The sequence below is a fragment of the Lycorma delicatula genome, chromosome 8, assembly GCF_047948215.1.
Source record: "Lycorma delicatula isolate Av1 chromosome 8, ASM4794821v1, whole genome shotgun sequence".
NCBI lineage: Eukaryota > Metazoa > Arthropoda > Insecta > Hemiptera > Fulgoridae > Lycorma > Lycorma delicatula.
This window is the reverse complement of record NC_134462.1, coordinates 10,896,016-10,913,466: the sequence shown is the minus strand read 5'-3', so window position 1 is coordinate 10,913,466 and position 17,451 is coordinate 10,896,016. Positions and strand designations below refer to the sequence as shown.

Here is a 17,451-nt window from a genome sequence, read left to right as displayed (position 1 = left end):
ACTTGTTTTCTTACCCCCTCCTCGAAGTAATTTATTTCTTTTTATATTTTTAAAATGCAGTCACAAGTATCTGCAATTTCAATATCACATAATGTTTAAGCAAAGTTTAATAATTACGTTCTTTTAGAAAAATATTAATTCTAAAATAAAATTGTTTGAACAATATATTTTTTTTTCTAGAGTCGAACTAGCAACTATCTCACTTCACTTACAGGTTCAACCGCTGGGTTTTGTTAGATCGCCATTGAATGATGAAAGTAACAAAGTAGTAGTGATTGTATCTTTTATTATGGATTGTAAATTGTAAATTTGTGTTTGTAATGGCTTGTTATAATAGGAACTTTAGATTGTGATATTTTTATTAATTCTAAGTAAATTGTCTTGCAGTTTCCAGTAAAGGATATAACCTTAGTGAGCAAGCCTGGACTTTACCCCGCTCTTAAAATACGAAAAGGTAATTGTTTTTTTAAAAATAAACTCAGTTTTTATTCTTATTAGTTTAGTGCTGTCCTTTTTTTAAATGAAGTTGTTCATTGCTGAATTGTTGAGCTAAATGTTATAACTGTTTTATGCGTGCTTTTGGTAATGGTTAGATGGATGGTCAGAACTTTGGACCCTACTCGAAATTTATTGGATTTCTCGCTTATGTGTTAACCATTTAGAAGTTTTTTAGTTTTCTTTTTTTAACATTTGAAGAATCCTATACATTTTTATATGATATTAATTTGGTCCTTTGAACACCTAGTCTGATGATTGGGTCAACGCATTGCATTTATGTAACGAATAGGTTAAGGACGTAGTGATTGCATTCATTGTACTTTTTCTCCAATTTGTATGTCAGGAATACGTCAACGGTTTTTTAGGTGAGTTGTGTTAATGTTTACTTAATGTAATATTTTAATAAAAATTTGTTTAATCTTAGGTATTGTTTGAAAATCACTAACTATTGCAAATTTATGAAGTAAAGTTATAAAGTTCTTAACTTTTAATACATTAGTATTAGTAATACATTAGTTCTTAACTTTTAATACATTAGTCATCAGTCACCCAAGATGACTTGAAAACATATATTCCATGAATACTAGTGTCGAAATGGTATAATGTTTATCCACTTAAAAATATAATTACTTATTTATATTATTAATTTTAGGCTAGTTCTGCCCTTCATTCAGTCACTTTGGTTTCATTATTTATTATTTGTACATATTGTTATTAACATAAATTAAGTGACAGTAACTTGGTTGATTGTAACAATTTTTAGTTAATGGCATATTTATATCAATCTTGTTTGTTTACCATTAGTTATTAATCCATTTATGAAGTGATCCTTAAAAGAGGTTTCATACTTTACTTCCAGGCTGTTGTAAAAATAGTGAACTATTGCTATTTCTAAAAAAAAATTATTTTTATATTTCTCAGTACTTTGAGGCTCAAGTTTAATTGTTAGAAAACTGTGTGTGCTTGTGTTCTGCCTTTGTTTAACTTCATCTACTAGGAACAACTTTAAATTTATTTTTCGTAGATAGCAGGGTCATTCAGTTTTTTATTGGATTTTATTACAGTTTTAATAAAAAAAAGTTTACTTTTAAGTATAGAAAAAAACTATTTACATCCTTTACTAGTTAGATTATTTCTCTATAACTGGACAATCCAAAAATATGTGAATTGAAAGTAAAAGGATGTGAAGCATGAATTAAGTGTTACCAGTAAACCTGGCAAGCAGTGTTTATCTGTTCTTATAAATAAACATAACTTAAACAATGCTGATTTAGTTTTCCTTTGAATGGTTGGTTGCATACAGCTGACGTTCAATTGCTAATGACTATAAAAGCATATGCCAATTACAATTAAAAAATAAGTACTTATAACATCAGTAAAATCCTTTTATGTTTCACATTTGAAGGGATTTTAATTAAATATAATGGATAAATTATTAACTGTTTTAGCTGTGAAGCTAAAACAATTTTAACTGTGAAGCTCAAATTATTTTTATAATTTGATTCAAATTAGGTTTTATTCCAATTTACAGCGGGTATATTAAAAAAAAATCTAAACAAGATTACATTTAACATTATTATATTTATAACTGTTCAGTTATATGAATGAGCTTTGACCAAAAATATGCTTTTCTTTGTAATGGTAATTAAATTGATTTATTTAAATTTATTTTTAAAGTTATGCACAATTTTCTTGTATCATATCTTTAACACTAATCAATGTAATTAATTTTATTAATTGTAAATGTTGTTTATATGTTTTCAGGTCTATTACATGATTAGCTGCATATATAAATCATAATGTTTTGGGCGTGTAATATATCGTCACCCCAGATGGACACTATTCTTGATAGAGAGGTAAGTTAGTATTTTTTTTATAAAATTATTTGTAATTATTGTTTTATTCTTGATTTATAATTAATTTAAATCATAGTATTTTTTTTGTTGTAATTATTGTTTTATTCTTGATTTATAATTAATTTAAATCATATTAACCTTTACTATTTGGTCCAGAAAGAACAAACTAGTCTCTAAAATATTAGTGTATTCTGCTTTTGTCAACTTCATTTTCCCAAACTATTGCAACACTATATTCCACTTTTATAAGTCACTAGCTCTGCCCGCCACGCTTCGCTGTGGCACATTGTGGTTGCATGGATGAGAAATGAGAAACAAAACAAAGCGTACGTTTCATAAAGTTTAATTTTGCAATACTTGTGGATATACAATATTTTTTGTTTTTCCACTGTCTGCGTAGATATAAAGGCTATCTGGTTTGCCGACTCGGGAACACGCAACATACAGTTGCCCATGTGAGAAGCAATCCGCATCTAAATCTAAACCACACAATTCTAAAGATTGACCTTGAGCTTTATTGATTGTGATTGCAAATGCCAATCGAATTGGGAATTGCAATCTTTTAAATTAAAATGGTGTATCAGTCAGGATCATGGGTATTCGAGGAATGAGGACATCTTCACCTTTGAAAGGCCCCGTTAAAATCATTGCTTCCACTACGTTATTCATCAATTTCTTAACTGCAAGTCGCGTGCCGTTGCAGAGTTTTGGCTGATTAATATTCCGCAACAGGATAATTGCCATTTTTTGATCAAACCGTTGCTAGAATCAATCTAATGAGGAATGTTTTCCCAGTTCCTCCTGGCGCATCCAAGAAGAAGGTCCCCCCAACTCTGTCATTTATCATTTGCATTATGCGATCATAAATGCCTTTCTGTTCACGCGTTAATTTGGGAATGTTTGATTGGACATATGACTGAAGATCACCAATGGTGTAACTCTGTTCACGGCGTAAATCCACATCAAATGAAGCAATCGCAGCTCAGGTGGGTGCTGGCATTCCCAATTTACTAAGAACTTTATTTGCAATAGCTAAGCACTTGCCACGCTCAATATTTATCAATGCTTCGTTGTAAATGCCTTCTGTAAATTCCATTGTCATATTGGTATTTTCTAGGCGTACTCTATGCAAAATATCCTCAGCCATATGCGATCGATATCTTTCCCATAACTCTGTGGGAGATGAAGGGAAGCAAGCGGTCAATATAATTGCGAATAATGCACGAATTTGGTTTGGATGTGCAGTGTTGCACACGTCATTTATGCATATATCCCACTGTTGGTCGTTTTCTAATAAATTCAGAGCTTGGTGAAAAGCGCAGCTCAATCACGACACGATCACATAAAAGTACCTCGATTAAAGTGAATATTTAATTCAGATTGTATAATAATCTGAATCAGATGCAAGTGGATACGTTTTTTTTTTTTTGTTAATAAACAATGTAATTGGGAACAGGTATTGTTAAAATACCTGACCGTTAAAAAACTGTTTTCTCGCGGTCACGGGTGTGTGACTGATGCGAAAAATAGATAAAAACAATCTTTGATGCGGGTTTTATATCGCGCTAAAATTTGAGCTCAATCGGTGCAGAACATTTTGAGTTTTTGTAGCGTACACAAACGAACTTAACATTTTTATATATAAAGATTTGTGGGCTATGAAAAAAGCCCTTAAGTCGTGCGAAAAAACACATCTTTTTAAATGCTTAGAGAAGCAGAGTAATGCTTACAAATTACAGAATAATCAAACGGCGTTGATTTCAAATGTTAATAAACTGCTAACGTAAGTGGAAGTTGTGCTGCTTCAGTGTACAACGTGATTCTCGAGTATGAATGTACTAATGAATTACGGTCTCCAAAGAAAACAAAACCCTGCAGGTCAATTGAGAAAAAGGTGAGATTTTGATAAAAACGCGATTCTTAAAAAAATTACACGAATTTGAATTATTTAGAAATAGTTTAGCGGTGTATTATGTCCTTTGGAAGAGAATTCGGTTATTGTCTTCGACAACGCTTCTTATTAAACGAAAAGAATTCCAACCGTGTTATAGAAAAACAATAATATCAAAATGTGGCTTAGTTCAAAAGGAATAATTTTTGAAGAGGTTTAAGTTAATGTTCAATCATTGCAAAGGGTTTCGCGCATTAAAAGTAATTATAGTCTGTATAAAATTGGTTTGACACACAACGCCATATTGGTAAGTCGTGTTTTTATTCGGCTACTAACGAATATGTTTGCCAGCTTCCATGGCGCGAGTGGTAATGTCTCGGACTTTAATCCAGTGGTTCCGAGTTGGAATCCCGGTCAGGCATGGCATTTTCATATGCTATAAATCATTCATATCATCATCTAAAGCAATGCATAACGGTGGTTTCAGAGGTTAGAAGAAACAAAAAAAAACGAATACTTAGTTGTGTGGTTTCAGTGTTACTATTTGTGAATTTTGTTCTTTGCTTTTACATAGCAAGGAACACTAAATGACCAAAAAACGATTGATTGGTCATATATATGTAAAAAAATAACCTAACAAAGGATTTTTTGGTCATTGTGTAGGGATATTATTTTCTGTGTATTTGGTTATTTCGACTTTTTTTGTTTGCATAGTCTTAAGTCTATCTGGGCTGTAAGAAAGTTGGGTGTTTTAATTTATTTACTGTAAGTCATCCTTCTTGGTGGCTTTTCTTTTTGTTTTGGTGTTTTTTTTTTTTTTTTTAATAAAATTCAGATTTATTAGCTGTTAAATATAATTCAAAGAAAATTGTTACTTAATCAGTTGTGATTTTGTTTACATTGGCAACGGCCATACGGGCTCTTTGTGATTGGTCGTTGTAGCGGCCATCTTGCATTGATCTGATTGGTTTTCTTTTGTTTACATTTCCATCTGATTTATTAGCCTCTTTATTTATTAAAAAACTGTACAAATTAAAAATAGATAGACAGATTTATTAAAAATAGATGAAAACAATCTTTGATGCAGGTTATATATCGTGCTAAAATTTTTTTTAATAAAATACAGATGTTTTAGCTGTTAAATATAATTCAAAGAAATTTGGTCGTTGTGTTTGACAGCGGCCATCTTGCATTGATCTGATTGGTTTTCCTTTGTTTACATTTCCAAATTAAAAATAAATAGATTTATTAAAAAAATAGATGAAAACAATCTTTGATGCGGGTTATATATCGTGCTAAAATTTGAGCTCAATCGGTGCAGAACATTTTGAGTTTTTGAAGCCGTACACAAACGAACTTACCATTTTTATATATATAGATTTTTAAGGTTCGCCAATTGTTTGAAGTATCTTGTTTGTTTGCTCCTGATTTTTATTTCTTTTAATAATGAAAACTTATGAGCAGGGAGAACTGCCCTATGGCATCCTTGTTATAAACATGACATTGTCACATCAATATTTTCATTTCTACCTAATTCTTTAAGAAATTTACATCCTTGTTTCAGTAGATACTATCATTTTAGTTGCTAGAGTCTGAAACATTAGTTATTCCAAAGCATCCGGTCATGAAGTAAAATTAGGGATGAAATCCTAATCAAAATCTTTTCACCAACAATCTTACTGCTGGACTTATTTATCCAATTTACCATTGTTGCTCATCTTGATAAGGAACCTCTTGTAAGATCAATATTGGGAATACGAGTGAAGAGATTCAGAGGATTGTTCTGCTGTGAAACATAGTATTTTTGATGCTAATTGTTTATCATGTCGCATTCAATTTTTACTAGGGTCGAAGCTCTTCATCATGTAGATTCTCAGGATCAAAATTATTTTTATACACAGTAAAGTTTCTGTAAATGCAATATTATTATATTGTAGATGTTTTTCCTTTCATATTTATTTCCTAACTCCTGGTTCACGTCAGAATTAGCCTGTTAAATCAAATGAATTATCACAGAAACCCCGATGCAATTAAAAATATATTTAGTGTGCTCATTGATTGCCTTGTATATCTGTGTTTCAATCGCCCAGTACATCTAGATTGGTCGTGATTTTATATTAACATCCCATGTTAAAGATTATTTTATTAGTTGTTAGAAGCAGTCAGGCATGATCTCATAACAGGAAGTCTAAGGTTTTTAAAATGCAATTTCATTTGTTATTAAAAAAAAAAAGGTTTTTTTTGTATAAAAATAAATATGACTAGTAAATTACTTACAATGACAGTAAAAATAGTAATAAAATTTATTCAACTTCTGATAATTTTACCTGAGTTAATGAAACAAGACAGTTATTTGTGGAAATTGTTTTAAATAAAAATTCTCACTAAGTATTGTTTTAAGTTTATTATATAATAAGGTGGGAAAAAATTATTTGGAATGTATGAAACTATTGTATAAAAATGTTAAAAAAATTCTAAATCAACATAATTATATTTTCAAAGCTTATGGATAAATATCATAAATGATTTTTTTAATAAGTGATAGACCTCCCCAAACTTTTTTTTGTATGTAATGGACTGCAATTCAAATTTCAAAGAGAGAGAAATCATCTTGATATGTCATAGGGTCAAAGTTGTGAACTATTCTAGTCATAAGCTAACTTATTTCTCAGATTTAGTATAAGAAACATTATTTGAACTTTGGCTCAGAAGTTGAATCCAGGAATTGAAAATAATAAGGAATAAGCAATAAGGAATCAATATTAGAAATAAGAATGAAGTTAGATTGATTATATTTTTCTAAAAGTTATGTAAATTGTTATATAGAAATGTAGGTTTTTTATTCAAATTGATTGTAAGAAACTTAAAAGACTGTATTGAACATTTTTAATGGAATAAAAACACATAATTAAATTTAAAAATATTTCTAGTGACTATAATTTTGGAAAATATAACCCATTATACTTTCTGAAATTTCCATTAAAGTATTGTTATTTTTAAATTATTTTGTAATTTTTTAATGTACAAACATAGAAACTAATAATTATTTAAGAAAGATTGTTTTAGAGACTTATAAGCCAAAGATACCTGTAGAAATTCAATTTTTAAAAAATCAAACTTTTTTCAATTTTGTGATTGGCATTGACAGTGATTGGGTTTAATTTATTGAAAATGGAAATTCTTAATAACAGATTTATCACACAAATAAAAATCAGTAATTTTTACTGTTACTTCTTGTTAGGTGTAAACATAATCAAGGTTACAATTGTAACATTGATTTTGCTTAATGGTAATGCCATTTTTAACACCAGTTGTCAAATTGTTTACAGTCTTCATTACTTTCTTAATTAACTATAAATTTTTAATCTATATATAAATTTGAAGTTGTAAAATTCCTTTTAAATAACTTATGAATGTTTTATAGTGTAATACGAAATAATAGAATAATTAAAACAAAACAATATGTGATTTATTCTCTCACAAGTAATTGGAAGTTTACTTTTCTTTAAAAAATAAATAGTTGAAAACCTATAAACTCGTTGATAAGTAACACAAGTACCAAGGCATACTGCCACTGTATAGAACATGTTTCATTTTTCTGGTGATACTTTGCTGCTGAGACCTGGCTGTGGAGCAATGTCTCTGGCAAGTAATGTTGCTGCCACTGCACTTTTGCTTACTAGTCCAATTTTCCCTATAATCTATGATCTAATTTTTTGTTTAATTATTTCCAATAGCATAATACAGTTTACTTTTTTTTTAGCTTAAGTATATTAACCAATTATGTATAACTTAAATATTTTTTACTGACTGTAATTATTAAATAATTAAATTCAAACAATTACTATTACCAATTAATTTTTATACAGGAACACTAAAGGCACTGTCTACACAACCAGTGCAATAAATTACAACCTGTAGAGCTCAGAATCTGAGATTCATAGCAGTAAATTACTCTTAGAGCTGTAATAATACAGCATGTGGAGGTACCTTTTTTTAGCAGCAAATCTAGCTGTAAAGTTTACTAGTACAGGTTGTAATTTATAGTTTGGTTTAGCCTCTGACCTTAATGATCTTCCTGTGGCATGTACTAGTTTTCTCATGTATTCATTGATATGTTTTAAATCCAGCACTTTTTTATCATCAACACTTTTTAGATAAAAAAATAATGTTACAAAACAATGTTAAAAGTATGGTATAAGTCATAAGAATATAGAGGATACGTAGCAGCTAAAACATAGTAACAACTGTTAATTTGTATACCAATACATTGTACACCATGTATTGGTATAGTTTTGATAAAATTGTTTATATTGCTTTTGTTATATAAATTAATTTCTACTACTAACCTAATATCTGCAAATACTACAATGTGTACAGATTAACAAATAATTTTGTAAAGGAAAACGTATAAAGGAGTTAATCATAGCATGAGCCAAGAATGTAAAAAGAGCAAAGTCTCTGTTTACATTCTTACAAACCAGTTACTCTTTCATTCTTAGAAAACTAGTTACTCTGACAATCAAAGCCTTTGTGCTTTGATTGCCAGAATAACTAGTTTGAGGGACTGTTAGGTTTGGTACCTTTGCCGGCCTCTGTGGTGCAAGTGGTAGCGTCTCGGCCTTTCAGGTCCCGGGTTTGAATCCAGGTCAGGCATGGTATTTTTACACACTACAAAAATTGTCATTCATCTCATCCTCTGAAGTAATACCTAACAGTGGTCCAGGAGGTTAAAAAAAATAATAACAGGTTTGGTACTGTGTACATCTAGGATAGATGTGGAAGCAGCTGAATATATTGGTAAACCAATATTCAAAGTTATATACCTCTGTATAGTGTTTTAAATTTTTGTTAAAATTTGTGTTGTTCTTTATTTCTGTTTTATTTTTTTTTGTACATTTTTGTTCATTTTATTTTATTTCTTTTATACTTTTTTTATAATTTTACTTGAAATGAAGGATGTTATAAATGAGTTTCAATTCAGTTTTTATCAAAGCAGTTTTCATATGAGACACCAAAGAAACAATTTTTTAGTTAGGTTTGACATTTTAAATTCAAGTTTTGGGTTTAAGTTTTGATTGTTGACTATTATTATCATTATATTAACTACAGTTTTTTTATGACATAATTTATTGCATATTCTATCCAATCATATGCTGTGGGTATGTGGAATTGAAATTTTAATTTTGTAGCTTATGAAAAATCCATGTCTGACCAGGATTTCAATTTTGTGACTTTCTGGTTAAGATGCTACCACTCCACCATGGAGGCCCATTAATGTTTGTCATATTCTTTGTTTTTTCTGTACTACTTGAAACTTGAGTTTTCCCATATTTTTAGTTTACATATATTATTATTAGTATACCATATTATTAGTTGGTGTAATAAGAAAGTTTATCTTGATAGGGTGTAAAAAAAAAAAAAAAAACTTTGAAATATGTATTTTGAAGTGGCAAGTATGAGATCAGCCTTTCTGTTTAAAATGCCCATAATATGAGGACGCATTATCAACATTGAACTGCACAAAGAGTACTAATTTATATTAGTACTCTTTGTGCAGTTTATATTGTACTCTCTAAAATGTCAGAGAAGCTGTTAGTATTATTACTAACAGCTTCTCTGACATTTTTTCTTTTATTTCACTTAAGTAATATTTTCAAGAAGTTTAAATGTTACTGTAAAAGAAATTAATTAAATTATGTTTAGTTTAAAAATTTAATGTCATGTAATTCTAAATAATTTTTTGAAAAATTGTAATAAAACATCAAATTATTGATAAAGAAAAATATAGAAAACATCTAAAATTACAACATAACAGTAGATCATCAACCTGAATATATCATATGTACTGAATTACTAATCGATAGTTATGTAATAAAAACTATTATTTTAATGGTGCATGATTTAAAATATAAATATGAATATTTATTTGTACATCACGTCTGTAATATATAGTTGAAAAATCATAATTTTAGTAAAAAGTTTATATAACTAAGATTCCAGGCCAAGCGTAGTTTAAAGGTTCAGGATATTTATTTTATCTGTAAATGCTTAATGATTTTCATTATCTTCTTTGATGGACTGCAAGTCACTGCTATTTATGGTCTGATTTGTAATTTTGTGCGTGTGTATATATATATTGACATTTCTTTAAAAAACTTCATAATAACAATAACAATGTTTACTATGATACTTTATTACTGTTTCAATTTGTCTTCAAAAAAAATTAAATAGAGATGACATATCATGTGAGCTTCTTCCACTAAGAATTTAGATATGTATAAAAAAATAATATTTTGTTTGTAGTGATAATCACGCCTGTCTAGCTTAAAGCTAAAAAATTTGTAAATTACTAAAGCTTAAAATTTGTAAATTTTAAGCTTATCCAGCTTAAGCTATGTGTTTTCTTCCATTATTTGCCTATATTGTGTGTTCTGTAACATTTACATGTTAATGTGTTCCTCACAAATAAGTTATCTTTTTCAATATTACAGTAAATTCATTGTTAATAATTATAAATAAGCTTTTTTTTGGCAAGACCTCTGGCTCATTGGCAGAACACAATGAATAAATAAATGTCAATACTGTAAATTGTGAAATTGCATTCTTTTCTTATTCATTTTTGTTCTGTGAATTATTTACATTTTATTTTGCCCTTTTATCAGTAAATTAATTAATAGGAACTGTTAACTGTATTATTATTTTATTTCAAATTTTTGTAAGTAGCATTGTTTTATCATTAATTACACTACTTAGTAATAATGTTTATTGAACTAGTTTAAAATGTATTAGTGTTTTTTGTTTTATAATCATAACATATTGCTGATAATATTTGTTTCGTTAAAATTATCATTTTATTAGTTTGTTATTGGTTTTTTCTGTGTAATTCATATTATGATGAAATGTATATGTATAATATTTCATTTCTTTTAGCGTCAGTTGTAGATGACGAATGCTGAGTTATTTTAGTTAATTTTATTACAATCGTAAATTAATTTATTGAAAAATCAGTATAAATAATTTGTACTTGATTATAAATAATTAGTCATATGCTGAAATTTAGAATGACATATAATTAATGGTTATGTTTAATATACTTTAAATAAAAATAAGTTACACTTTTATAAAGTTAAGGCTTGATTTTATTCGTAAATATAATGTTTTATAAATAATAAATCAATAAAAAATATTCTAAATAATTTGTAAATTTTATTTATTAACGAACATAAGTGTTAATGAAAACAGACAGTAAAACATTACATAAAAAATTAATTCATTGTCACTAAAACAGGAAACAATCACACCACAACTTCCGCCTACTTTAGTTAATATGGGAAGACAGATTGTAATGGTAATCTAATATAATTGCTTTCGCTAGATTTTCCTGTTATCTCACAATTAGAACTATAATTAGCTTTTACAAGTGGTATTTTGCAGATGCCATAGAAATAAAAAGAATTGGATGCTATAAATTTTTTTGGGAATTGTAATAGAGCTTTTTTCATCATAGATATCTTATCTGTCAGTTAATTGTGGATTGCCAGATCCTGATATTTAATTAAAAAATTTCAGAAACAAAGTTTAAAATTTCACTGTACAGACTACTTCCAAATAATTTGCTTGGCAGCTATTATATAGCTGCAAAGAGTATTTTATCATATTCCTGATAATGTTAAACATGTTGGTCTTTTAAAATAGATTTTGTTTTAATTTTTTTTTTAAATCATCAGAATAGACTTTGATGTTGGCCTATTCCTGGTTGCTGAATTTCAGTATTCAAAACTTTTTATAATTTTACTTTTTTATCGATCTCTTGAAACTAAAGTTAAGTACTTCTACTTTAATATGTTATATGAAATTAATAATTTTTCCTTACTTTCAGGGGTTGACACTACAAGATCTTCTAAATGAGGACAGTATACTTCAGGAGCTAAAATCACTGAACAAAAAGTTGATAGACTTGTGAGTTATAACTTATTAATAAATGTTGATACTAAAAAATTGCATATTATATAGTATATCCCTTTTTCTTCCATGTTAAATTTTATTAATTATGAGGATCATTCAGTAAATAAACATACAAATTGCTCTGGAGCTTAAATCATGCTCTGGAGTTTATTTAATCAATGACACTTTTTTCACTTTTCAGCATAATCTCCAGCAACATTAATTAAATACACTTGCCCCATCTCTGAATCAGCTTACTTATGACTGCTGCAACAACAAAAATTGTCTATGTCTGAGCTAGTTTACCACATTTTCTTTGATGTCATCATTGCCATTAAGCTTCTTACTGCAATAGCGTCTTGAGGAGATCAAACAAGTGGAAATTTGATGGTCCAGTCAAGGGGGGGGAGGCCACAGGCATTATTGTAAAGCAGAATGATGCCTTTTTTATGCTGAAATCAAGGGCGTTTTTCAGCACTGCTGGCCAATTTTGTGATAAGCATGTCGTAGTAGTAGTAGTAGTTGAATAGTGCTGTTCATTGTTTACTGATCTTTTAGAAAATCAACAAAACCGTTGCATCCCAAAATATTGTCATCGTGAATTTTCCTGTTGATGTTTAGGTTTAGAACTTTTACTTGACAGGTGAACTCATGTGCTTCCATTCAATGCTGTTTTTCTGGTTACAATTCATAACAGTTTGTCCACGACTCATCACAGGTTAGAATACTGTACAAAAAAGCATTACCTTCAAGCTGATATCATTTTAGCTCTGTGTATATGGAAAGTCTTTGTTTTCTTATGATGATAGATTAATTCTCTTGGACTCCATCTTGCACTGTTTTATGGTATTTGAACTTTTGATAATAGTGTTTTGAACTGTACCAACAAGTTTAATTTTTCATTTATCTTGAATGAGGGTCTGTGGGAGTTTCAACTGGATATCCACTGTGGGGTTCGTTCAGTCGTCACTGAAGTTTGACTTCTTAAAATTTTTCTATCCGCTTGTAAAATTTTTTTATCGAGTCATCATAGGGTAACTAATTTACTATTTTGATACTATCATCACCCTCTTACCAACTGTTTTGCTTCCACAGCTATTTGTGTCTTAATTATTGAATGATCCTCATGTATAATTGTTAAATATATTCATTCCAGAATAAATATTTTCATTAAAACCTCTATATTAACTATAATATATAGTTAACTATATTAAAACCTCTATATTAACTTCTGTCAACCTCTATATTAATTATTAAAATATGATCTGTATTATAAAATATTCATTTCAGAAAGAATATTTTGGAAAATCCACCTAGTTAAAGAGATTTGCCATTGATGGTGTTGAAATATTTTAATGTAGAATTAACAGAAAATCGTAATTTTATATTTATTTTTTAATGAAATAATGTTTATATGTTTTATATTATATCGGAAAAAATATCTCTATAAAATAATCATATAATGTTAGAAAGAGAGGATTTGTTACACAATATAACATCTTATTTGAATCTAAAATCAAAACCTTCAAATACAGTTAGCGAAACTTGGTAAAAAAAAGTATATAATGTTTGTGTTAATGTTTGGATGGTGGATACTGAACTTCTTCCCTTATAAGTTTTGTTCATGAGGGATTTATTATTAAGAACCCTTACCTCACCTTGTGTAGATAATAGCACAGCAGATGAATACAGAATGAAAATGCATCTAATCATTCTGATTTTATCATATGATCTGATGCTTGTATTCACCTTGATGCAACATATGGTACTACACTTACCACCAGCACTGTGATAAGTACATAATAACTGTCACTTTCTCAGGCCATAAACTATTTCCTGCTACTTCATGTTATCGGTTGTGAAACAAATTATAGTGCTGTTTTCATCCACCAGTATTATTCCTAGTTGTCAGTCAGTATCCAGCACACATTTGTCAGGCCTATCCAAGAGCCTCCTGCTTTAAGTGTGCGCTTGATGCCAGTCAGAGGTGTCAAATTGTACCCACTGGGTTAGTCTAGTGGTGAACGCGTCTTCCCAAATCAGCTGATTTGGAAGCCGAGAGTTCCAGCGTTAAAGTCCTAGTAAAGCCACTTATTTTTACATGGATTTGAATGCTAGATCGTGGATACCGGTGTTCTTTGGTGGTTGGGTTTCAATTAACCACACATCTCAGGATTGGTCGAACTGAGAATGTACAAGACTACACTTCATTTACACTCTCATACATATCATCCTCATTCATCCTCTGAGGTATTACCTAAACGGTAGTTACCGGAGGCTAAACAGGAAAAAGAAAGAAAGAAAGAGGTGTCAAATGGTGGTCATTGTTCAGGTCAAAGGAAGAGTTTATATATATATTACAAAAAATACTAGAGTTCTTAAATTAATATTTAGCAGTTCCATCAGCCATCCATATTGATATTTCATGCTTAACTTACATAAAATGTTATTTTTATTTTGGGGTCATTCCATCTCAAGTGGTCCAGTTTTGAAAATCGTCCCCAGTTGACCAATCTCCAAATAACATCAAATTTTTGGTGGAGCATCCCTTATGGTCTGAAATGTCATTTTACCAAATTGCAGCTCTTTATCTGCTGTGGATGATTTTTGTGGCCTGTTGAAAAAGGGGTACTTTAGGTTTGTGGACACATGTAAAAATTGTTATATTTGACTAACAAATTTTGACGGCAATAATAAAGATACAGATTCAAATTTTGGTACTGTTGGTTTACTTTTTATATCCGAATATGTTAGTTACAAGTTTCTTTTTGAACCTGGTTTTGAGATATAGCAGCTGAAATGCAGCCAAAAATTTGTTGTAACATTTTGGATGTCAAAGTTTGAGCTTATATATTTCCTTATCTAATTCTTTAGTCAGAATAAAACTTTGTAATTTGAAAAAGGAAGTGATTATGTGTAGGATCCTGCAGTTTCAAAGCAATTGGAATCTTAATGTTGGGAGAAATCCATCACCAAATTTGGTAAAAAAAATTTTATCAGGCCCATCTTTGAAGGCTTATATCTCAGGTATACCTTCACAGATTTTGTTAGTTTTATAATAGGTGAAAAGGGCAGCTTTTAAACAACATAATTCATGCATTTTGTTTTTTGACCCATGTATTGTAGTAGGTAAGAAAAACTTTTCAAAGATAGTCTTTTGCATATGACAGATTTTTAACCTGTGGACATTTCTAGTTAATTAAAACAAATGAAGTTGGAAAAACATTCAGTGCTTCAGAATATTATTAGATTTTTTAAAGATTGTTCTAAAATTTACATTATGCAGAGTTCCAGAAAATTTTGGTCTAGAACTTTAGAATTTTTATGTTATAGAACTTTCTAGGCTGATCTGAAAAAAATCCCATTTTTGAAATTTCCACAATATTCTGGAAAACTCCATTCTCCAGAAGAAAACTCCATTCTCCAAAGCATTCTAGAATATTCCAGAAAATTTTATTTATTCTAGAACATTGTAGAATGTTCTTTGTTTTGAAGAAAGAGTACATAAGAATCAACTTTTTGTGAAGTAGCACAATGGTTAGTGAATGAATAACTTCTATAACACGGGAACAAAAAAGGATTTTTTTTGTCTCTGGAAGAAAAATATGTGATTCTGATAGTATTCTTTTCTCCTGTATTCAAATATGATACAAGTTTTTCCCCATCCCAAGATTTTCCAGGAAGAAATCTACATGTGAATGTGCTGAAAGTGTACTTTTAAGGACATATTACTACCCAAATTTTTATAAGATTGTTGACAATATCACGGTAATTTTCCACCTTTCGATATCCCAAAAAACTCTGAGTAACATTTTTGAATGCTTGCCAAGCTGCTTTCTCCAGTGGATTTTCGATAGTTCCTCAAACTTTTCATCATGCATTAGTGATCATATTTGTGAACCCACTAATATCCCTTCTTTAATTTTTTAATCACTAATTCTAGGAAACTTCTGTTTTAAGTTCCAGGAGTATTGTCCATGGCCTTGACAAAATTCTTCATTAATCATAGTTTGATATGAACTGGCGGTAATACATTTGATATGTAATGGATACACATTTTTAGGATTATACAATGGCTCTTGTTTTACATTTTTCTGTTTAGTTATGAGTGATTCACATTTAGGCCATTCTTTTCTAATGAGGTGGTTTTTTCTGTCTCTATTATCCCATTCATACAAAAAACAACAGTAGTTTGTGTAACCAAGTTCCAGACCAAGAATAAGTGCAATTACCTTCAAATCACCACGAATATTCACTCATACATTGCATATTGAAACCTTTTCCAATATAAATTTTTAAGTTTTCATATGTCTTTTGTACTAGCAGAGTGAGCCACAGGTACTGATGGGAATTTATTACCATTATGCAGAAGCACAGCTTTTAAACTAACTTTTGAGGAATCGAAGAGCAAGTGCCATTCTGTTGCATTATGTTTATTACAAAGTGACTCCATAAGAGAAGAAATGTCATTTCGAAACGCTAAGCCACTTTCTTCAAAAAAATAGTCTTTAAATTCAGAATGACGATTACTATAAGTACGAGGTGTGATCAAAAAATACGGTGAATAATTTTTTATTAAAAAAGTAATAAGGTTATATAGAATTCGATTTAATCTCCTTCAAAGTACTGTCCTTGGTCAGCAATGCACTTATCCCAACGTTGACTCCATGACTCGAGGCATTTCTGGAAGGCGTCTTTCGGAAGGGCTTTCAGCTGCTCGGTCGTGGCTCTCTCAATGTCAGCAATGGTGTCAAAACATTTTCCTTTAAGCACAGTTTTAATTTTTGGGAATAGCCAAATGTCGCATGGTTCTAAATCCGGTGAGTATGGCGGATGTAGACAGACAGGAACACTTTTTTCGGCCAAAAACTCACGAATGAGAAGCAAGGTGTGACACGGCGCATTGTCGTGGTGAAGAAGGAAGCCATTGGTCCATTTTTCTGGTCGCTTTCTTCGTACGTCGTTTCGCAAACGTTGCAGTACACCCTTATAAAATACAGAGTTTACAGTTGTTCCCCTTGGAACGAACTGTGATCGCACTATGCCCTCACTATCGAAAAAAAAACAATGAGCATGACCTTGATTTTGACTGATGTGCCTTTTTAGGGCGAGGAGATGAACTAGTTTTCAATTGGGAACTCTGCATTTTGGTCTCAGGATCATAGCCATAGACCCAACTTTCATCTCCAGTTACAATTTTGGCCATGAAGTCCGGATCTGCATGAAGACAACCCTTCAACTCCATGCAAATTGACACGA

At 30.0% G+C, this 17,451-nt stretch overlaps 1 protein-coding gene across 3 annotated transcripts in view; it reads left to right on the top strand.

The window, feature by feature from the left end:
* Nucleotides 1–217: 217 nt before the first annotated feature.
* fmt (phosphatase 6 regulatory subunit 1-like protein fmt) overlaps nt 218–17,451 on the top strand; it is a 90,049-nt gene continuing 72,815 nt past the window's right edge. For 2 of the 3 annotated variants that reach the window (XM_075374082.1, XM_075374080.1), the window contains exons 1-3: nt 218–454; nt 2,263–2,354; nt 12,128–12,207. In XM_075374082.1, coding sequence (XP_075230197.1) covers nt 2,298–2,354; nt 12,128–12,207 — 137 coding nt within the window. In that variant the 5' untranslated portion in view covers nt 218–454; nt 2,263–2,297. Of the gene's footprint in view, nt 455–510; nt 864–2,262; nt 2,355–12,127; nt 12,208–17,451 lie in introns of those variants that run through there. The other variant, XM_075374081.1, reaches the window with a different exon arrangement.